This window comes from Prinia subflava, chromosome 5 (genome assembly GCF_021018805.1).
Source record: "Prinia subflava isolate CZ2003 ecotype Zambia chromosome 5, Cam_Psub_1.2, whole genome shotgun sequence".
Classification (NCBI taxonomy): domain Eukaryota; kingdom Metazoa; phylum Chordata; class Aves; order Passeriformes; family Cisticolidae; genus Prinia; species Prinia subflava.
The window spans coordinates 55,739,910-55,762,584 of record NC_086251.1 but is presented as its reverse complement, the minus strand read 5'-3'; the positions used below and the strand labels follow the sequence as shown (position 1 = coordinate 55,762,584).

The 22,675-nt window shown below is 39.3% G+C and overlaps 1 protein-coding gene across 2 annotated transcripts in view; it reads left to right on the top strand.

Moving 5' to 3' along the window:
• The window catches only part of JAG2 (jagged canonical Notch ligand 2), a 69,076-nt gene that overhangs the window by 22,005 nt on the left and 24,396 nt on the right, over window positions 1–22,675 (top strand). For both annotated transcript variants that reach the window (XM_063399512.1, XM_063399511.1), the window contains exons 3-5: window positions 3,940–3,994; window positions 10,799–11,053; window positions 12,015–12,075. In XM_063399512.1, coding sequence (XP_063255582.1) covers window positions 3,940–3,994; window positions 10,799–11,053; window positions 12,015–12,075 — 371 coding nt within the window. The remainder of the gene's footprint in view (window positions 1–3,939; window positions 3,995–10,798; window positions 11,054–12,014; window positions 12,076–22,675) is intronic.

Genomic DNA, 22,675 nt, shown 5'->3' with positions numbered 1-22,675 from the left:
AAGTTAAAGAAGCAGGTGTAGTGATGGTGTGTGTCTGTTATGTGTAAGGCTCATGATTTTGGGGCATTCTTAGGATACTTGTGTAGTGTTTTTTGTTAGATTTATGCATGAACTTGAGCACACTTAAATCAACAGTCTCTGTGGAGAACGTGTTCTTAAATAACTTTCAAGTGAGTCTGTTCATATTAAAGATACATCAAAAAGCCAAGACTGCTGTAAAACGTGAGGAGGTTAAAGATTTGCTGTATGGGTAGGGCCAGAGCTAAATGAATGCAAGTTCTGTTGTTGTTTTCTGTACGCACAATTTAAGAAAGATGTCTGGTGTCAATGTCTCTGCTATAGATGAGTTACTTGAAGCTGATGTCAGTAGATGTTTTGGTTAGTCTGTGTTAATACTTTCTGTAGAAGAGTGCAGGTGTGACTAATGTCACCTGATGGTAGAGTTTTCATAAAATGAGTATGATCAGTATGAAGCTGAAAATATCCTTTAAAATTTATATCCATTAGTGTTATTAAACTTCAGTGCTTACTCTGGTTGTTAGGTAAGGTTATGCTGAGGGTGAGTGTATGGATGTTAAAATTTCTGGTTATAAATCATTTTGGTAGTAAAACATGTTTCTGGTAATTGAGCCATAACTGGGATGCTCTCAGTGCTACATATTATGAACATATTTAGTAACACAGATGCTTTTTTGTAAGTTTTCAGCTGTCGTTTTAAAGTGAAGTACAAAATTCAAAGACGTAAGCAGATCTAGTGCAAGACTTGATACATGTGGTAGTGGGCAAGACTGTTTTTTTGAACGAGTGGGTTTAAGGACCAGTTCTCTCTTTTGAGGTGTAGTAGTTGTAATGTGATGACCCATTGCACTACCACAGGGAGGAATTCCTCTTTCAGGTTACTGGCCAGCTGGAGATGAGGAAGGGTGACAGGTTGGGTTGGTAGCCTTAACTTTCTTCTCTAGAGGTAAAATAGCCATAAAAATCAGTTTTACAGTAGCATTTTTGCTGTGTTTGTTTGGAGTTTTTAAAGAGTGACTCTGTAACTCAGCAGAGAGCAGAAGTTGCACAACTGGGAACTGTCCCAGCTGAGACTGACAGTCCAGTGAATACACATTTGTCTATCAATACTGAGTAGTGCCCTTTGATTAGCATCTCTAATCTCCTGCAAGTGTGGCTGCAAGCCCTCCTGAAAGGTTACACTCCAAATGCTTGTTCATGTGTGAACTGCCAAGTGCCAGCCTGCTCAGCCATAAAAGTAGATACAGGGAAGTGAAAGGATTTAAAAGTCTTTGTCTTGTCTTTGTTGTGTAGGTTCTATAAAGTTACTACAGATGGGTGTGGTTCTTGATGGTGACCAGTGGGAGGATGGTCAAAGCAAATGCTGGAGACCAGGCCTGTAGGACCCGGGGTTTGCAAAGCCAAGAGGAGGCAACACGGGCTGTGTGGGCTCCTCCACATTTTGGGGGAGCAGCTCTGCACCAGAATCATAGTTAGTTGCTCATAACGTACTATTACGTTTTTATAAGACTGTAAAGCAGTATTTTCTGTTCTAGAGACTACACCAACTTAGACCATGAGGTTTGCCACCAGAGCTGTGGGATTTCTTGTTTTAAGCATCTTGAAATGGGTAGAATGCCTCTTTATCCCCATTCACACTGTCCAACATGATCACACTGGAACAGTGCATTGTGTGAAACTCTTTACCCACAAAAATTCCTTAGCATCCTGAGCACGGGTACAAATTTGCTTTCAAATGGTATGATGAGAAAGCATAAATAACTGCTCTGTTTCCTAAGACAGCAAGTCCATCTTAAATTTTTTGCTGCCTTTTGTGGGCAGTCAGATGCAACAGCCAATTTGCAGAAGGAAAGACCAGCCCTTACATAAGTAAATGGTTATCTGGAAGCACTTGAGTACTGGTCTATACTTCTAATACAAATCAATAGAACACAAGAAAACTAAGGGATATATTAGAAGGTAAGTAGTTAAAAGTGTAAGAGGTGGATAACTTTGGACCTTGCACTGCTTGGCAGAATTCTGCCTCGATTAGTTCATAATTTTGATGCAATGTAAGGAGACAGAAGTTGCCAGAAGATGATGTTAGGGGCAGTATTACATAGAACTTATTTTTTCAACTCTTCAGTGTATGGGTGTTTTTTTCAGGTAGCAGTTATGAAGAGGGGTTGTAAGTAGTGTTTTCAGAATACACAGAAACCATATCTGCTTCCCTAACTGCTGAGACTGGGAAGTGGAGAGTGAAGATGCTGAAGTGCTCAGCTAATGTTTGTCTTTAAAATTGGGTGGAGTTGAGCTGTACTGTCATACCTCAGATGTAGAGCCCTTTGCTTTCTCAGCTGATCTCTCTCAATTGCCCATTTCCAAGGGCAGTACAAACCCAAGTATGTCTCTGTCCAGTATGGTCACTGCTGAGATCCCTTTCCCTTTTCTTTGGTCTAATCTAAGTAGTCTGTTTCTGTTTCAGTGGTGTAAAATCATCTTCCCTGGTATATGTCTGAAGCTGAAAACACAGTAGAAAGGCTTAGTTTCAAAGGCTGAGTTGTGGTTTGTATGTTAATGTAATTGAGCAGTAGGAAAACAAGCACTCAAGTGCATTTCAGAGTAGAATGATCTCTGCTGTAGTCATGGAAGACCTCAGACAGAGAGCCCTTCTCCTTGGGGTGCTGCTGTTCTAAAATGGGGAGGTCTCAATGTTACAATCAGCCCTCCTTCTTGTGGAGTTGAAGGATGTGTAAAGCATATAAAGAGCTCTCTCAAAATAAAAACACACGTCTCTTGATGCAACAGTAAAATAGTCCTAATGCCCTTGTGAAAGATGGCTGAATTCTTACATAATCCTCTTCCAGAGGGTCCTTGCAATTTCTTGGCTGAATGCCCCCATACCCATGTGAATTTATAGATCATTAAGCTGTGAACTGTGCACACATTAGGGCTTGAATCTGCATGAAGGTGTGTATAGGAGCACTTCAGGATAGTGCAATGACTCTTTTCTGTTTGGTGGTTTTTCCTTGCTTTTGAATGTACGTGAGGATCTCAATGTTACTTTGCAGCACTTGGAAACTATGAAAGCTGAATGGCTTGACAGCTCTTCTTGTTCAACTCAAAGCAGTTAAAAATTACCTGTATGCTTAACTTTTTTCTGAATAAGTTTAGTATTTGAATATCAACATCTGTCCCACATATTTGATCATAAACCAAGGAAAATGCCTGAAGCCTTGGTTTAGTGAAGTAAAGCTTTCATGTTTTTTCTAAATAATTTAGGAACTGTCTGAAATCATGAGTTTTTTCTTTCCTCAGGGGAAAGTACAGTACCAGGTGTGCTTACAGTAATAATTGTTTCTGCTATGTCTTTTGTAGATCTGTTTCTTATGCTACCCTTTCATGAGAAGATCTAAATTTTTGATAGATGCAGGATGAATTGTGTGTTTCTTCTTTAGATATGTTTTTCTGTAAAACTGATCTGGTATCGACTTATTTTTCATGTGCTTTCTAAACGATGGCTCTCATTCGTCTTTAGGGGAGGTAGTTCAGTTTTCTAAGTCTTAAATATCTGAGATGTTTCCCAAGGTTCTGAACCTCAGTTCATTTTAGGGCTGCTTCTGAAAAGGATTTCTGTGGCTAAGCAAAGCTGAGAATTAGATTCAGTGGGAAGAGAGTAATAATAATTCAGTCCTCAATGTGTGTGCATGGAATGTTTTTGTTTTGTTGTTAGCATGGCTTGTCCCACAACTTTTAATGCTGTTATATTTCATGCTTTTGAGAAGATGCCTTCAAGGGCTTTCACATGACAACAGAGAAGTGAAATTTTAAACTGCTTTTAGTTGGCTTTCTTGTAGCAGTAATATCTGCTTATTTCAAGTCAGTTTTTCTGGTTATAACAGTTTTTTATTACTGTCTAATTGGTGTCTTGTTTTTTTTCAGAGGTCGTTCACACTAATATTAGAAGCATGGGATTGGGATAATGATACAAAAGCTGGTGAGTATCTGTGTAAAGCTTAGAGTTTGTACTTACTCTGTGCTGTATGTGTGCAAATTGGGGAGGGGGAAAATTGTATCCTGCTGCAGCTATCCCTCCAAATCAGCTCTAGGCAAACCTGATGTCTGAGTAAAGGGCATATACAAATTCAAACAGTGAGTATTAGGTTAGGAACTGTGAAAAAATTATTGCTGTATAGGAAACAGAATGGACAGTCATAAATAAAGGGTGTAATTAACTCGTGATGCCTGATAATTAACTCTAAAAAAAGTTTATAAATCATGCTACACCCTTTAAAAAAAAAAAAAAAAAGGAAGATAATCTGTAGAGTTGCACTTCAAATTCTCCTCAGTCTGCCTGTGTTCATGTCAAGTAATGGTTTCCATTATCATGTGAGCAAATAAACATTCTTGCTCTCCATAAGGAAAGTGTACTTCATGCTTTGGTGAAATTGTTCTAAATCATGGTATGATCCCTTCTCTGTTTCTCCTCAAGTACTGGCACTTACTTTGCATTTTCAGTCTGCAAATGCTCATACTCATTGTCAAGACAGGGTTATTGATCTGAAGTGAAAGCAAGATTTATTTTATAAATACTTCAAAATCATATCAAGGTGTTGATTGCTATAATGCTGCTAAAGCAGGACTCCAGCTTGAACCTGTTCTTTGTACATGGTGTACAAATATGCCTTAAAATAACCAATGCTGCAAGAAAATAATGACCCTCAGACTTGCATTTTGGTTATTGAGGGACTATTTCATTTCAGTTGGGGTCAGTGTAGAGGAAGGTAAGTGTTTGAACATTAAGATAGTGAAGAGGTTATATATGTTATATATATATGTTATATATATAACATATATATAACATATATATATGTTATTCATATGTTATATATATATACATATATATGTTATATATATATTATATAGGTTATATAATCATCATCAGATTCTGTATCAGTAATGATGAGTTTTGTTTGTTCCTGAACCCTTCTTCTGTTAGAATTAAGCTTATTTTGTCTTGTTTAACAGCTCCTTTAGCCTTTTTCTCTTGGCTGTGTTTTCTTTACATCTCTGATATTAATGTTGCTGCAACTCTTCAGTTGAGGTTGTCCTTCTTGAGGGGCACTTCCTAAAGCTGGGCATGGTATTCAAAATGAGGTCTTGTGTTCTGAGCAGAGTAAGCCTGAATCTTGAATAAATTTAGATACCCTACATAGTAACAGATTGGAGGAATCCTCTTGAATGTTTTAAAATACACTGTGTGATGTTAATTAATTTAAATGATTTCCAGCTTGGGAATAATTTATCAGCTAGTACAGCAAATATTAGAATATTTATGCCCTAGTTACAGAGGGCAAATCAACTCATGAGGTGATGTAGAAAGGACTGAACATGAAGAGACGACCTATTCTGCAAATCATCTGTATGCATTCAAGTGCTGGGTTTAATTTTTTAATTGGCTTCTTAATAAATAATAGCATTGTAACTTTCTGTTTATTTGTCACAATTTGCAGAGTCCTCTTGCAAATCTGTAGCTTTAAACCCCAGATTTCTTTTAAATACACTTGACAAGAGGACAGTCACCTCAGGCTTGTGTTGGGTCTTTGTTATGCTTTTTAGTTCAACAAGCTCTAACAAATCTCATTACTTGCATTTTTTTCCCCCTGAACTTCAGGCAAGCAGGATATAGAGTGTCTTCTGGAGGCCCAGTGTGCCATCTCCTTAAATTAACAGTTTCTATGAACTGTGGAAGAGTATATAAGTGTCAGATTACAGTTTAGTTCTATGAGAAACTGCTGATGGAAAGTGAACTTCCCTTTAATTTTAGGCTGCCAGAGAAGTACTGAAAATCTGTTTTGCAGCTGAAACCTTGAAGGCTTGTCAGGTGAATTTAGGAAGGCTTTCTTGGCCTGTAATTTGGCAGAAGACTAGTTAAGTGCTTGTCTTGGTTAAATGTTTCTCTAGTCTGTTTTCTGATTCTGTGATAGAGATGTGTTGCTTTGCCATGCTTCAATGTAGATTTGCATATAGGATTCATAGGAAGAATTCCTTAATGCTGAAGGTTTTCTTTCTTTCTTTCTTTCTTTTTTTGAGTGATCTTGGCAGTGAGTTCTCCAGTAGGTTTTGCCTTGTGTATCTGTCAAGATGCAAAGATTTGTATTTTTGCAAGCACCACTGAACTGTCAGACAGGCACAGACCAGTAAAAATTCACTTGTTAGAGAAGAGGACAGGGAATTCAGCAGCTCCTCCAGAGAAAAGACAATATCTGGTCCTGGAGGGATGAAGTGAATGTCTGTGGAAAGCGTGACTCCCTGTCAATCCTGAGTGCTGTGCTGATCTGGGGATCAGGTTACACGTATCTTCTGTTGCTACTGTAAGATAGATTAATCAAAGTAATTGCCAGAGTCTGTTTATAAGCTGATTAATTAGTTCTAGAGTCAGGTTTTGTTTTCCTTTAATGGGGATGAGTAAGGGTGAAAGTTAAATATAAGGTCTGTGTTTCAGCTTGGACTCTGAAGTGGTTATTAAAACCCCAAACAACTCAAAACCCCCCATCCAAAACAAAACAGCCTCCCCCAAAAAAATCAAAACAAAACAATAGCAACAATAAAAATAAACAACAAAACCCAAACGAAAAAACAAGCAAACAAAAATGCTCTCCTAAAACCTAGAAAGAAAGGCTTCCAGTGAACAACTTGAAGGTTCTAGAACATTTGTTGTTGTTCCCTCTCTCTTTGTCCAAGCATCCTGTATTCTTCTTACACTCAGTGAAGGCAGGGGGACTTGGAGCTGACGTGTGAATCACCATCTCAAGAGTAAGCCTGCCACAGCAAATGTTTCCCTGTACAAATTCCTAGAGGATCCTTCAGCCCCGATTCCTGAACTGCTCCTGTGTTTTTCCCCTCCTGCGGGCAGCAGGGTTGGCTCGGCAGTAAGCTTGTGGCAGTGTAGTGTTACCACTTGTTTGCTTTGGGAGGGTGGAAGAGGGGGAGAGGAAACTGGCTTAGATACAAAGTCACTGCAGAGGGCCTGCTGGCTGTCATCTGTCACAGCACTTCCACTTTCCAGGTAAGTCACTTGACTGGGCAGACCTCAGCAGAGCTCTTGGCAATGCCCAACCCAGCCCTGCCTTGACAAAGCAAGCTGGCATCTACACGTGTGAAGTAATTTTCCATTTGACTCTGTGTCTGCTGCAGGGGTGCAGTGGTTCTTTTCCTCCTTCCCATTATTCTGTAGGAGACTAATCTGTCCAGAGTGCTCAAAAAGATGCTGAAGAGAATGTGCTTCCTGAGATGGACACCTCCTGCTCCTTTGGATGTGAAGTTCATGGGATGTCACTATGTTCCCTCACAAACAGCTACCAGCATCACCTTTTGTACAGCCCTGTTGGCTTGTTGGGAATGTCTGATCTCTCCCAACAGGGTCAGGGGCTGATGGGCAGTGTTCTTATATTGCACAGTTAAATACTCTTCAGATAAAGCTTTCTCTTCAAAAATCAGATGTTCTGGGAACATTCATTAAATGTTGATGCTGACTAGCCATCATCTCCTTTTGTGCAAGCATCTGTAGCACTATCTGCTTCTCTAGAGCTGCTTGTAGAAAACCTGTTAATCAGGGAGATTGCTTGGAGGCTGTTTGTGTGTATCTAAGTTCGAGTAATGAACGATGCTTTTTCGATCAATAACCAGACAAATTCAGTTATGCTTTTACTGAGGGCTAAAAATAATAAGTGTGAATCCCTAAGGTGAACTTCTGTGGCAAAGTCAGATGCAGGGAGCAAACTTGTCTCATCAAAACAGGTGAGAGATCTGAATATCTTCAGAAACACTTTGGTATTGTGGGGGAGGAAGGAGAAACCTTGACAAACACGTTCCTCCCTGTGTTTACAGATCTCTCTGGGAGATGCACCTTCTATCTAGGATCAGTGTTAAATTTGAAGTTAAACAGAACTCTCATACTTGCTCTGGTACTTGAGAATTTAGTATTAGAAATGAAATGGCTTGGAGCTGCTTCCCTCATGCCTTTTGTGGCTCAGGGTAAATTATTTGGCTTGCTTATTGTAGGCTGTTAAGCCCTACTTATACTGATACAAGCCTGAGGAAAACCCCTTAAGACTGAATGGATTCCTTTTCAGAAGAGCTTGTGAAGATAAAGTTTGAGTGTTCAAAAAGATAAAAAGACCACTCTTGGGTTATTTCTCCTGTTCTTGACCCCTGGTATCAAGAGGTCTGTTTGGTATAGACATATCTGTAGTACCTCTAATGCTTGTTCCAGTTAGCTGGGTCTGATGAATCTCCATTAGCCTAAAGATGCCTGATAAGAATTTTATTATATAAGCCAGTCCTTTAATCTCAGGACCTGTTCTTCAGTCCCTCTGGATGCACTTTGAGGAAACACTTTCACAGCAGTGGCTGCTGCAGCTGTTCATAAGGAGCCTGTTGCTCATACCAGGAAAGCAGCCCTGTAATGTGTATTTGCTATTTATTCAATTTTCCTTGGCCATCCAGTGATTCAGCATGTTTTCCTTTAAAGTTTTTCAGATCAATAGTCATTGGAGGCAAATAAGATTATTAAAGGATGCTGAGATCTGTCCAGGGAAGTGGTGGTGTCACCATCCCTGGAGGTATTCGAAAGACATGTAGATGTGGCACTTGGGGACATGGTTTAGTGGTGGCCTTGGCAGTGCTGGGTTAATAGTTGGACTTTGATGACCTTAAAGGTCTTTTCCAAACTAAAAAATTCTGTGATTCTGTCTAATCATTAAACTTTCAGTGGTGAATGCTGTGATATGGTGTTGGTCAAAAATAAAATGTAGGCAGCCTTTTCTATCTTGCACATGCTGCTGGATGATGGAGGAGCTCATGCACAGGAATGAGAGTTAAAGAAGAGGGATAGAGTTCAGTGTGTCCTGGCCAGCCATGAAATGTTTTATGCAGTCCAGTCTAAGCAAGCATGACTTACAGCTTATACATGGCAATACCACTTTTAATAATAAAGCACAGAGATACTGTGAGCTCTTAATAACTGGAGTACCTTTCAGTTAAAAGGGATTCTTTTTAAGTTCAGTATTTTTTAATTTCAAGAGGAAAGATTTTTATAGAAGCAAGCTTGGTAAAGGTGCCAAGAGAGAAAGATGCTTTGGAGAACCTGATACATCTGTAACTATTCTTTTCTCTTAATATTGGAGGGGCTGAAAATTATCACTTTAGTCCTTTTACAGGCTGAGGGGAAAATGCCACTTTGCTAAGAGATGCACATGATTCCTCTAAATTGTCAGTAATGTTCTGGTTGATAAATAGTCATTCCTTGAGTTTTGTTTTCTAAACATTTGAGGTTAGTGAGTTCTAGAAGGCAGCTGGTACGTAAAATGCATTTGCTAAAGGTGATAGCTTAGTATTGCTTGCTACCAGCTTGGCAGTTTTCTATATTATTAATAATTTGAACTTCAGGCTTTATCTCACTATCATCTCAGCCTCTTGCTGTGTGCGAGTTTTTGGTTATTCATTTCTTTTAACATGTACTTTAAATAATCTTTATTTAAAGAAAATAGGTGCTGTAGCTCTGAGCTGACAATAATATTATAGCTATTTCATAAATGTGTATGAAATAATTATGTTCAAGTGAAACTTCTGTACCTTTTTCTCATCCTTAAAGAGTGTTTGCAGTTCCAGATGCAACTTGCAGTCACCTAGGAAAGCTGTACAGCAGGGTGGTACCAGATTTGAATAGTGAACCCATTAGAAAACTTCTGTCACTGGGGTTGCTCACTGTCTGCCCTCACCCCCCCTTAATGAGCTTTGCTAATTCTCAATATTTGCTGAAGCAATTGTATCATTTCATTGTACTGGCTATAATTGTCTCACCTCCTGGTTTTGAAGCTTCTCTACAAAGAATTACATGGATAAAGATACAAAATGGATATTCATGTAAATTAAAATACTTTGTGTTGGCAGTTTCTATAATGTTACAGCCTAGAATCCTCTTGTCCCCTGGGATATATAATTCTTTGTGCAGGTTTGGCCTCAGTGAGTGGAGCCTGGCAGTAGCAGAGCTGCTGCTTTCCATGGGGACAAGGCAGGATGCTCACAGACTGTGCTGCAACAGGGATCACAGTTATCAGGAGTTCCACTGGGGGTGAGGATAAGGAGGATACAGAGCTGAGAATGGCCCTTGACAATCCTGGGTTCACTTTTTTATTTCTTCTCAAAATGTCAAACACTAGCTGTGCAGTGTTCTATGGAATGGCTGTTAAAGATGTTTAGCCTTTATTTTAGAGAGAATGATAAAATGGAATCAAGCTATTTTATGTATATAATGCAAGCCTACTGGAGCATTCACTATTGTTCAGTAATTTTGCAGCAAATTGAATCTGTTGTGTTTTGCTTTATTTTTAAAATTAAACTTGCAGCAGAGAACTTTATCTCAGCTATGAGATTATGCAGATCTTGCAATTTTATAAGAACAAAAAGGAGGCAAGAAGAGCCTCAGATCAAGATAAAGCTGCTAGTTGTCAGCATGTGGGTGTGGTATGTTTGGCTGCCTTGAAAAATAAGCTATTTCCTATGGATTATGTTCCAGGGTTTTTTAATATTTCCTTTGGGACACTTTTTTAAATTGGCCTTCCTGTAATGAACTTTGCAAGGCAAAGGAAAATTCAGTTATACAGTAGATCCTTATCATCTTAACATTTTCTTTACTTGGTTTTCCCTTAACCAGTTGGGTACTTCTGATTGGATTCCGTATGTCCTTGTGTGCTATCAAACTTAACCCCCTGTTGAATTTATCTTTCTTTCCAAAAAGGTGAAAACTTGTTAATAGAGCGAGTGGCACATGCTGGCATGATCAACCCAGAAGATCGATGGAAGACCCTGCAAATCAATGGTCCTGTTGCCCACTTTGAAGTGCAAATAAGGGTGAAATGTGATGAAAATTACTACAGTGCTCTGTGCAACAAGTTCTGCGGCCCTCGAGATGACTTTGTTGGTCACTACACGTGTGATCAAAATGGAAACAAAGCCTGCATGGAAGGTTGGATGGGAGAAGAGTGCAAACAAGGTAGTATGTTTCCTTTGTCTTGGATTAGCCCTGGTGTATGTAGAATAGGTGTAAGCTGCAGTAGGTATTTCTGTGGTGTCAGTGCTGTAGCGTATTAATTTTAGCATTTACAGGCTTTGTCCTTTCAATACAAATCTTTAAATAAAACATCCTCTCTGAAAAGTGGAGCACAGGATACAGATTTGCTTCTGGTGTGCTGTGAATATACCTAAACAAATTTAGTGTTCAGGGAAACATCCTTTTTCTAATCGACTTTATTCAATGGTGGTGTTCCTTCAAAGCAAAATGATGCATTTCATCTGTTAATATAAGATTTTATTTAAGTGATATCATCACTTACACAGTAGGCTTTAATCCTGTAAAAATGCACCCATAACACTGTTTCTGCAAATGAAACAGTTTTAAGTGTAAAGTGTGCAAAGCTGAAAGCTTTTTGATAGCTCTAATGGGAACAGAAATTCAAGTGTAGTCATCTCTTTTAATGTACCACTCAGGCAAATTACAAAAATGCACCACTCTCTGCATTTTGCCTTCGGTAAGTAATTAGTGCAATAATTATTAGACATAGTCTTCTTTCTGCTGAGGGCTTTTTGATTTTGTTTTCTGTTCTTTTTGGTAAAAAGCTTGCTAGTGATGGGGAGGACCATTTTTAGGGTGTACTCAAAGTCATGCATCACTTAAAGTTTGGGATTTCCAGCATAATACCAGTGTTATACTAGGTTTTAAAAACAACTGTATTTTATAAAAGTTTCAGTGCTGACACTCTTGCTGCAGAGGTTTTTGGCTGTAATGGTGCTGTGTTCTGTGAAATAACTGTCTGGAAGTTATTGGAAAATGGCAGAATGCAATCTGCTTTGCACACACAGCAGACAGGCTAAATGTCTCCTACCTGAGGAGCTCCAGATTGCTGCTGTACTGGTGGATAGCCCAGACTGATGCCCAAATCTTTTTGTGTCTACAGCTGTGTGTAAACAAGGATGTAATTTGCTCCATGGGGGCTGCAGTGTACCTGGGGAGTGCAAGTAAGTCTGCATTGAATATTGTCTTTTCTTTTTTTGGGGGGAAGGGGGTAAAAATGATCACTGATCTTTCAAGTGTCTTCCATCTGTATTGCTACTTCTAAAAAGTCTACTTTAAAATGGAGAAATTCTGTACAAGAACATGGATGGAAATGGATTTGAAGTAGATGTGTGTAAGAACTGCATATACTCTAAACTGTTTTGTGTTGCTATTCTATTTTTTGCCTATATAGGACTGAACAGATTTGCTTCATGTAGTTCAAGACTGTGCCTTTATCAATTGAGAAAAGTCTATATTTCATTATTATTTTCAAAATTTTTAGGCATTTTAATCTCTATATATTTGTTTCTCTCAAATGAAAAGAGCAGCTTGCTCTCTAGACTGTTAGATAAAGAAGTACTCACAGTCCCAGAGCACTCAATATAGGTTTTGATCACCAAAATAAGGTAAATTTTGCTGTTCAAAAAAAATCCTGGTTTTGGTAATAATAGAGATACAGTAGCAACCCCTACCTAAACTTTCTACCCCAGGTTAATTTTCTTGGTCCCCTAAATATGAGAGAACAGAGTGAAATGTTCCCTTAACTTTGGGATGCAGCCTAAATAGACTGTGATAGCGAGGGCAGTTGATTGTTTTCCTGTAAAGGTTCAGGCATTCAATGTAGTAGGTCAAGGGGAAATGGGTGTTATTTTTACACTGACTGTTAAAGAAATGGGACAGGTCTACTTGCAAGTTTGGGATCCCGTGTAAGTTGTTGAGTTTATTTGTGGTCAGAGTGGCATGCACCATTGTAAGGATGGATTCACACAGTGGTTCCTTATGAGCTGTCTTGAACCTGCTTGATTGGAATGATGTGAAACTGAGCTGTGGCTGCCAGAACCCCTGAGAGCTGACAAATACCACTTTGTGGCAAGCTGTGACAGTTTAAGGCGATTTGGCTTCATCCTTCTGACTACTGCAGCCTCACAGAAGTGGCAGAAATGGGATGCAGGTAGTTCAGCTTGGCTGGGCTTAGAGTTGAGCTGGGGTTGAGGTGGCAGTTCCTGAGCTGTGCTAGGTGACAAGCAGCCAAGTCCCACCCTTCTGCAGAGCCTCATGTTTTTAACACTGCGGGATGGCAGAGATAGCAAAGCAAACCCTAAATCATTGCAGCACAGAGTGGTTTCTTACTGCCCTGAAACTTTCAAGAGATGCTGCTGACTTCTTGGGAGGTTTGTTGCATAGTAGCCCTCTGGTCTGACTGAAAACTGTAAATTTGAAGTAAAAATGAAACAGTGCTTCAGTTTGTGTGTGGTTTCACTTCTCAAGCTATAAAAGTTCCTTTAAAAGATTTTTTTCAAGGAAGATGTTTAAATGATGGCTTCCTTTTTGTGTAAGAAAGTATATTTTTATGTAAAGTTATTTGTGATTTTTCCATATTACTAAATATCTTCTTTGTGATTTCAAGTGTTGGGCGTTCCTACTGCTGTTGGGCATTTTTTGTTGCAAGTAGAGATTGTGGTTGAGAGCTGGGCCATGATCACTTCTGCCTGAAGAAGAAACACTCTTTCTCTTGAGCCTTCAAGAATGCATTTGTTCCCCTTGAGAGCCTATTTTAATGAATTTTGATTCATATAGGGATTTCTGGTGTCCTGTAGGTGTCAAAGTTAGCATCCTAGGAGCCTATGAATGTTTGCTTTTTGAATGCAGGAAGTCTTTGACTAAGTGTATAAAAGAAACAGGTTTAAGCAAATACAGAGCAGTACCTTTGGTTGGGTTTGTTCTTTTTGGATTGAGGTGGGTGGGTGAAAGGGTTTAGTGCAGTTTCCTTTTCAACTTCCATTTCTCTGTGATGCCAGCTGTATCTGAGAAAGCAGAAGCTGGAGATGGAGGTTTCAAGAAGGGAATAAAAAACCTGTCAAGCTGAGAGGCTGGGTGCTGGTACCTTTTTCAAGGTGGCTGGCCATGGGTGATCTCCCATGACAAAGCCTTTCTTTGCAGCCTGGAGCTGATGTGAGGAAGCATCTGGGGTTGTAAATCCAGGTGTTCCCTTGCAACCTGCCCAGCTAAACTGAGCCCACAAAAATAACCCTGAGTCTACTGGAGGACTCTGTCCAGGTGTCTCACTATTGTGATGGGTGGATTCTCTCACCCTAAAGAAAGTACTAAGGGAAGGAATTGTGGATTGTGTGCAGTTTACCTTGTTTCTTGGTGCCTGTCTGCTCAAGTCAGATCTGTGATCAGCAAGCTGAAGGACAACAATGGCTTTTCTCTGTGTGCCCACTCTCTGTAGTATTGCAGAAAGTTCTTACCTATCTCTTTAATGGTGATTTGATCGCTTGAGTATGTTCACACACAAGCTTTAAATTGTGTCTTTAAAATGCATCTGTCATAGTTATTAGACTACATTGGAAATGTTGAACCATATATTTAACTTTTAACCAAAATGGATAATACTTTCTGTAGAAAAATGATGCTGGCCTAAAAATAAATGAGGCTTACAGACATGACCTTTATCTTCAACAGTACAAAGGAAGCTGTTATTTAAAAGAAACTGCTAAGTTTGGTGCTATTGAATTTTAATCTAGATTCCTTCATCCTGGTTTCTGGACAGCTGCCACTGTAATTTAACAGGTGAAAACAATGTCCTTTTTTAATTCAGAAAGAAAATGAAAATGTGAGAAAAAATATGAGGGTGATGTAGTTGGGAACCAGCTGGTGCCAAAAGCTACTCAATTGCCAAAACTTGCAGTGCTGTTAGTAAATAGAAAAGCTGGAAAATGGTTTCCATCTTCAGCTTGCATGAACATGGAAGTGACTTAGGCAGAGGCTCCAAGGCTTCAACCAAGGTCTCAAGAAAAGGTCTCTATCCTCTATTTTTTATGCTCCAATTTAATTTAGTGCAGTTCTTGGATTAAAAGTTACACTAAAATCAGAAGCAGCTAAATTACCTCAGACTGTTAATAAAGACTGTGTCACTGGTTCTGGATGTGCATCATCTGTTAGTCAAGTTCATGCACCCATTTGCTTTGAGAAAGTTACAGTACTGAGATGTTTTTCCATTTCTTCCACTGAGCTTCTATCAAAATGGTAAATAAATAGGGATGACCTGATGTAGGAAATGATTTTGTGGTGTGGCTGGGTCTAGTTGATGTGTTTTTGTCATTGTGGAGGCAGTTCAGCAAAAATAAAAATTTCCTGAATAAAGATGAAAAATACATCCTTGAGGAAAGCCAAAGCAGCTTAGCTGAGTCTTGCAAGGATGGAAACATGCCACCATCCTAAAGAGAAAACAAAACCAGTCTTCAAATACAGTGCATAAAGAAAGACAATAAACTTTGATCTGTAGTGGCAGGCTAAATGGTCTTTTTTTATTGACTTCACCAGGCCAAAGTAGTAGGAGGGATTATCAAAGGCACAGCATTGCAAAGCCTTGATGCTGATACTTTCTGTGTGTTTTTACATCACCTAAAGTACTTTGTTAAATTCCATTAAGCTGTCTAGAGGAGAATGAAGTTTGCTCTAATGGCTCGTATCTGGCTTGGGTTCAATGACCTCATGGAATTAGCAAAGTTGAATATAGAGAAACCACCAAAGTCTCTTTCCTTGATTAAAACTGCTGACCTGGGTATGTTTGGTACTACTCATAAACTGTCACTGGGCTTAACAGCTCAATCTTTCACTTCCTTGTTATCCAGAGTGGTATGGCTTTGGTTGAGGTCCAGATATGCCTCATATCTGGCTTGCATTGTCATAGCCCTGCCAGGATGATGGTATTTTCAGAAGTCTTTCTACTTTTCCCATTGAAAATGGGAATGTCTCTGAATGTTTCTTTCTCATCTAAAGCAAAACAAAAGGAGTCAAATCCCTAACTGCTCAGCTTGCATTCTGGAGCCATGGTAGGAGCTAGGTTTTGTCCTGAGAAATGCCAATCTTATTTTCCACAACTGATACAAAAATTTCTTTAGAATATGCAGACGAACTGAAATGAATTAGAAATGGGATCATTAATAGTACACTAATGTGAATTCTGTGCCAGATGGACAAAGCAAGCATACTTTTAAAAGAACTTTTAAAGTAAGTTAAGATTTGTGTGCTTTGAGGTGACTTGTTCTAGAACTATACATGGCAGTTTTAGTTTTACAGTTTTGGTGATTTTGTGTTTGTTTGGTTTTTTTAAAACATGTATCTCATCTTTGCCCGTTGGAAAAGTTTTCTCAAGCTTTCTGTCCAGTGCCATGCCTTTTGTACTCATTGTGTTCCCCTTCAGCAGTCGTGCAGTGCCTGCAAGACCTATGGGCATCTCCCAAGCGGTTTTGTTCCCTTCATCTGTCACTTCATGGGCCAGACCCTGCTCAGCTGTTATCCAGTACTTTTCTTAGAGATGCAGAAAAGCTGGAGTTGCAAAATGAGCTACAACCACCTGGAGTATTGGTGGCATAAAAAGTGTTCCAGAGAGTCTTTGTTAAATCCTGGACTTCTCAGAGGCCATCTAATGTCACTGATGTCTCACTTGTGGTTTTGTGATGGTTGGGTGATTAACATGTTTAACATCAGCAGTGGGGAACTCTGTCTAAGCGTTTTAAAAATCCAGCAGCTGGATTCTTGTGAAGTCATTCTTGGATATAAGGTGATCTGGTGAGACTTTTCAAAACAGGTTGTTATTGAAAGACTGTAGAGGAGTAGCAAAGGTCATAGAGAACTGAAAAAAAAGAAAATAAAATTCCTGCTTCTAAAACTGGGAGAAGGTGAGAGGTGGGGATCTTCCACAGGTGTTCTGGAATGGAATGATGAGAAATCTCATAGGCTGCTCTGAGCAGTAAACTAAAAAAAAGCACTTGTTTGAGCAGTGTGCTTAACTGCTTGGTATCTGACCAGTTAAATTCCAGCAACACTGGGCTGCCCATGGTCCCTAAAAAGTGGGAGGCTGCTGTTTGGCCCTGCAGGAATGCACTTGGTACCATGACTGGGACATCTCCTGTCTCCTCTTTGGTGTAAGAGATCCTATTACAGCTTCAGGTCTCAAAGATCTTGTGAAATTCTTACCATTGCTGTGTCTTTCATCATGTTGAATTCTCTTGCCTGTTGTTATAGCCAGTGTGCTTTTTTTTTTTTTTTTTTTTTTTTAATTTTTTTTTATGTCCTAGTGTGGGCCCTTAGGGAATGTTGGCAAGCATTTCACAAGTAGACACTTTAAGTTAGACAAAGAATCGCACCTTTTGTGTCTTTACTGGTCAAGGAACTGAGGCACGCTCTGCATGAGTGGGCTGGAGGGTATAGAACATATCCTAAAGGTGGAACTGCATCCAGGAGATGTGAGTGGGTGTGCAGGAAGTAAAAACATGTAGTGCTTGAACTTGTGTCTACAGCAGTGTGGGGAGTGCAGCTGAACTAGAACAGTAGATCAAAGCAGCACAGAGAACTCAATATCATACTCCAAACACTTCAGGACTTTAAATTTTAGACTCTCTAGTCTGTTCTTGTGGCCTGAACAGCTGTTTGCAGCTGGAACACACTGGGTGTGCTCCTGGCATACACTGTCTGGTGTTACCTTAGTTTAACCTAAGAGGAATCCAATTCCTTTGTTCCAAACAGATCTGTGATGTGAACTAACACACCATCAACAGGAATGATCAGGCAGTTCACGTAAAAAGCGTGTTCCTGGTGTGAACTAATGCAAATACAGGCACACCCTTAGAGCCACTTATGTAAGTTAAGCGAGCAATGTTTTGGCTAAAAACTTTTGAACCATCCCCTCTTTTAACTTGTTCTCAAAACTCTACGTAGTACTGGAATGAGACTGTTAGCTTTCAATAACTTCTTTTATTAGAGGAGAAAAAAGTTTGTAGGGAGAGGTTTGTAATTTTTTGTGTGATAAAAATGCTGGGGGTGAGAGGAAAAGATAACAAGCTTTCAGGTAATTAAATTATTTGAGCTCATTAATAAGTATATTTTCCTTTGGAATTCACAGAATTATCTTGCCTATTTTGAAGGTAGGAAAGTAGGCAAAGTGTTTCTGTGACAAGTATTAGTGAATGAGTACTGTACTGCTTATTAACATTGAATCCAGATACTCAGAAGTGTAGGATCTGACAGCTGGACAGTATTGCTGCCTGCTGTGCAACAAGTAATCTCCTAAAAGTTTAAACAGACTTTCTTACGGTTATTTTAAGTAAATAACTAATATAAAGCTATTGTTCTGGCCTATGCAACACCATCCTGTTCACGTCACCAGAAAATTTAGTGGTTTTCTATTTAAGAGGGTTATTTCTCCCCCACCCCTGAATGATGCATTTTGCTTCTGCTCTTAATGTCACTGTTTTGCTTTGTTTTCCTGCATTGAGTGTTTTGGCCCCAGCTTCCACTTGAAACATGATTGGGAGAGGCTCCTTCCAAAAAGTCTGCTTATAAAAAAGTATATGAATACCTCACAATGATGTTCTCTTCACTCTTTGTATGATGTGAAATATATCAGTAAGGTGGAACCTGTGATATTTAAAGGTTCATACCACATTGCCTACATCCTCCCTAAGATTTTAAGTTTTATTTTTAGGCCCCATATTCTTGCACTGACTTCAGGAATAGACTTCAGTTTGGTGGTTTAGGTGTATTTATGCATGACGTGCTGACAAAGCTCTGTAAGTAGGTGTAGAACAGAATTTATTTAGGTATCCTCTAATCCTCATGAATTACAGAGCTTTTTTTAAGGTTAACCAGCATAGATTAGTGATTAGATGAGATGTGCAATATGAAGTTTCTCAGCTGAACATTGTGCACAGAAAGATCAGCACCCTCAAATAACCAGAAGTGATTGAACCAGGAGAATAAACCGTGTATGAAGATGGTACAAAAGAGCTGAGTTTAAGCTGACCAGCGAGGGCACCCTGACTTTCTCCTGTGTTGGGAGAGGCATCCTCCTTTTGGATAAGGAGGAGGTAATCATTCAAGGTGCTGAGGGGCCATGCTTCACAGACCATCAGGATCTGAGTCCGTATTTTCACCTTTCCATATCACTTCTATAGTTGCCACTGTAGGATTTGACATAAATTTATGGAGTCTGGACAACATTTCCAGGGTCATCTTCTCAGCTCTTTGCCCAAGGGGCAAAGATAGTTAGACCCATCTAGTTAGTTCCATCTGGTTTGGATATACTCAGTTTCATCCTAGCTCTTACTAAATTATAACAAACTTCCTCAGAGGAAAGCAAAGGTCACTGTCAGCTTTTTCCTTACTTATATCTCTTTCAAAAGAACATAAGGAAAGCATATTTCTGTAGAAGAATCTTTCATTAGGCTTGGTAAGTTTAGTTTTTGAATGACTCCAGAAAAAACAAAAACCCCAAATGTTCTGTTTAATGGTTTTTTTTCCCCACTTTACTCTGCTGCTGAGCACACATGTATCTTTGACCTGTATGTAGTGATGAGTGCTTTTGTAGGATTCCCTGATGTTAAGTTTACTACTTCAAACGCACTGAGATTTACTGTAGAAAGTCCTTTATCCTGAAATTGAGCTGATTGAAGCCCCACTGAGCTGAGTTATTGTGGCTTTTTCTGCTTGTCAATGACAGCAGTGTTTTTTCTGCACAGTTGCAGTTTTTCTACGATTGAAGGGTTGTCTAGAATTTTTGCTAGTGTTAACTCCTGCCACCCCCACCTCTAGCCTTTTGTTTGAATTCTCATTTTTCTGCTGCCACCAGACTCTCATCTAAGGAAAATGGAAGCTGTGAAGTGTGCTTTGTAGAATTACCAGATCTGTTCTCAACTTCTTGGTTTCGAGATAACCAACCGACTGTTCTTCTGTCCCTATTACACTCTCTGTTGATTGTGACCCAAAGGGATGCTGTAGTCTGGGAACAGATGCCTGTGCTTCAGCCTTCCATCAGGAAGTTACTAAACTGTAACAATCTATTTATGGTTCTTTGTACTGCTAATAACCCAGAAAGGGCTAAGATTAAGCCAGGTCTGATTTTGTTTTGCATGTGCTGGATTGTGAAGACAAGTTTGAGCTGATGAAGTCAGCAGAGGGGAAGGACAAAGGAAGTAGAATCTTGATTCCAATAAGATTTTTCTTTGTCTGTTGAACAATGAGAATCCTTATGGATTCTCTATATTTGGCTTTCTTATTTTGTCAGATGTGTAAAATTTAGAATTGCAATTTAGTTGATTCTTGACTGGGATGGGAGGGCAGGGAAGAAGTAACTTTAGCCCACTATTAGCTGCACTGGCAGTTTCCTTTTGGCTTTTGCACAAGTGGTTGGTGCTTGACAAGGAATTCAGGGTTTTTTGGGTTTTTTTCCTAAATGATGTTGAATTTGTGTTTCTGCCATTTGGGGTTTCTCATAGTGAATCATCAATCATTTTCATCTTTGTTATATGTCTTGATGACAACATACCCATACATGACATACAACATACTCATTTCTAGTTGGTTTACCCTAATTGATCCCATCTTGTTCTCAGGGTGGGCTGAGATCCATGTAAGTATTATCTTTTTAGAAGGAAGTGGAATTAACACTGCTCTAGCACCTGTTAATGTAGGATGCGACCAGACTTCCTGTTGAAGAGGAAATCCTAATTTACTCTTCCTTGTAAACTGAAGGCTGATCAGCTTACCACATAGTAACCTTTTGACTTGTAAACATTGTGTTCCTTTGGACTGCTTTTAGCCTCTAGAAATTATTTCCCTCAGGCTTGGTGGTGACTTTAAAAGTAAACTTTGACTGTGTTGAATATCTTGAAAAAGCAACAACCTTTTTTCTGCTGAAGTAATTTTAATGTCATCAAGCATACCTACAAACTCAAGGAGGTGCTTAAGATGCCTTCAAGTTCTAGAAGGTGGCTGTGTTTTTCTTTGCACTCTTAAGCATCATTGCAGTGTTAAACAAAGGAACTTGTTATCCATTGGCTGTGGAGAATAAATTGAGTTACTGTGATTATTTGCTTTGTGATGCAGACTTTCAGCTCTTGAAAATGCTTGTTGTGTGTGGGTGGGGAGTTGGCTCTGACTGGGATAGTCATGGTGAATCACTGGCAGTAGTGCCAGGTTTGGCATGGATGAGGATTTGGACTGGGGCCAGTAAAGTGAGTTGCAGTGCTTTTTTTATTGTTTATTACCATCCTCTGAAAAGATTTTTCTGTCCTTGAGGAGGAAGGAAGAGATCAAATATAGCAGGAGCAGTATTTGTTTCCTCTTGCTGCTGCTGCAGCCAAAGAAAGAGGTTTCTAAAATACGAGTGTTCTCCAGGCTTGTGCCAGCCCTGCTCAGAGGAGTGGTGGAGGCTCCTGGACTGGGTACTCAGCTGAGGCTCTCCTTGGAGATCTGCAACTGGGACCTTTTCAGGGCAGGAGCAGGTAGTGGGACAGGAGCTCAAAGCAGTTCTAGAACTCCCTATGAAAAGAATGGTCTTGCAGAGATCTGCATCTAGATTCCTTTCTGCCAATGTAAATAGTAAGGATTTAAATACGGTGCTGCCAGCACAGCTTGTTCTGTTCCTCTGGGGATTGATCCAGCTTACTGAAACAGTAGAAGGGGATGGATTCACAAGGAACCAAGATTCCTCATTTATACTTCTCTTCCTTGTCTTCTCTCACTGCCCCCTCAAAGATTTAATTTATTTTCTGCTCTTTTATACTATTCAAATCATGTGGATAATAGAATGGTAGCGTCAAATCTAAAAAATGTAGTTTGATTTCTAATATGTTTTTTCCTCTAGGCAATAGGGTTGCACTGTTATGCGTGTGCCCAACTCTGATTCAGTGTGATTTTATGCATCTCTTTGTTGCTAGTATGTTTCTTGAATTTTGTATAGGAAATACACTCTTAACAGACAGAACATCTCTTTTGTTGGCCCAAAAGAGCAAGCGTAGTATTTCTTGGTACTTAAAATATGTGTAAAATATAGATATATGTTAAAAAAATCATTAGCCTATGCCCTTCTCCCCCCATAAGTTCAGATTTTAATACTTTCCTGTAGCATAAACAGTTGCTTCTTTTAGCACAGTTCTGCTACAGATTAACATAAGATACTGGTCTCAGAAGAAATCCTGGGGAAAAAATTCAACTCCAAATCAAATGAATTATTAATGGCTTTTGTTTCTGTTCTTGCTCCTCCTTTTTCCAAAGGGTACTTCTTCTATAGTGCCAATAGAGAATGCTGAGGAGATAATGGAATAAATCTTTGAAAAAAGGATTTCTTGAGAAAATTGTCAAGACTGCTGCCTTTCTGGCTGCCCTGGTCTTTTAAAGATGTAGCACTCTAGAGAAAATTGACTGTTATCTTGAAATCTCTCTTCACAGAAAAACACTATGGTGCTCAATGCAGTAAGCCAGCAGTCTCCTTCTGAAAATCAATTTCAGCTTTCTTGTGTCAATCACAAGTTTTGTCCTAGTGTGAGATGATTATGTGAAGATGGGACTTCTTGTGAAAGAACAACTAATTCATGTCCAGTTCTCATAATGTGTAGTGCTTGGTGGTGTTTGTTGCCATGGTGTGTAACATGTTGGAGCAGGATGAGTTCTTGTAAGGATGTTCAACAGGATTAGTTGTGTCCCTTCTAAACAGGATAAAGTTTTGTTATCTGTTGCACATTGAACAGTTGACCTTGTTCTTGAGAATGGTAAGTG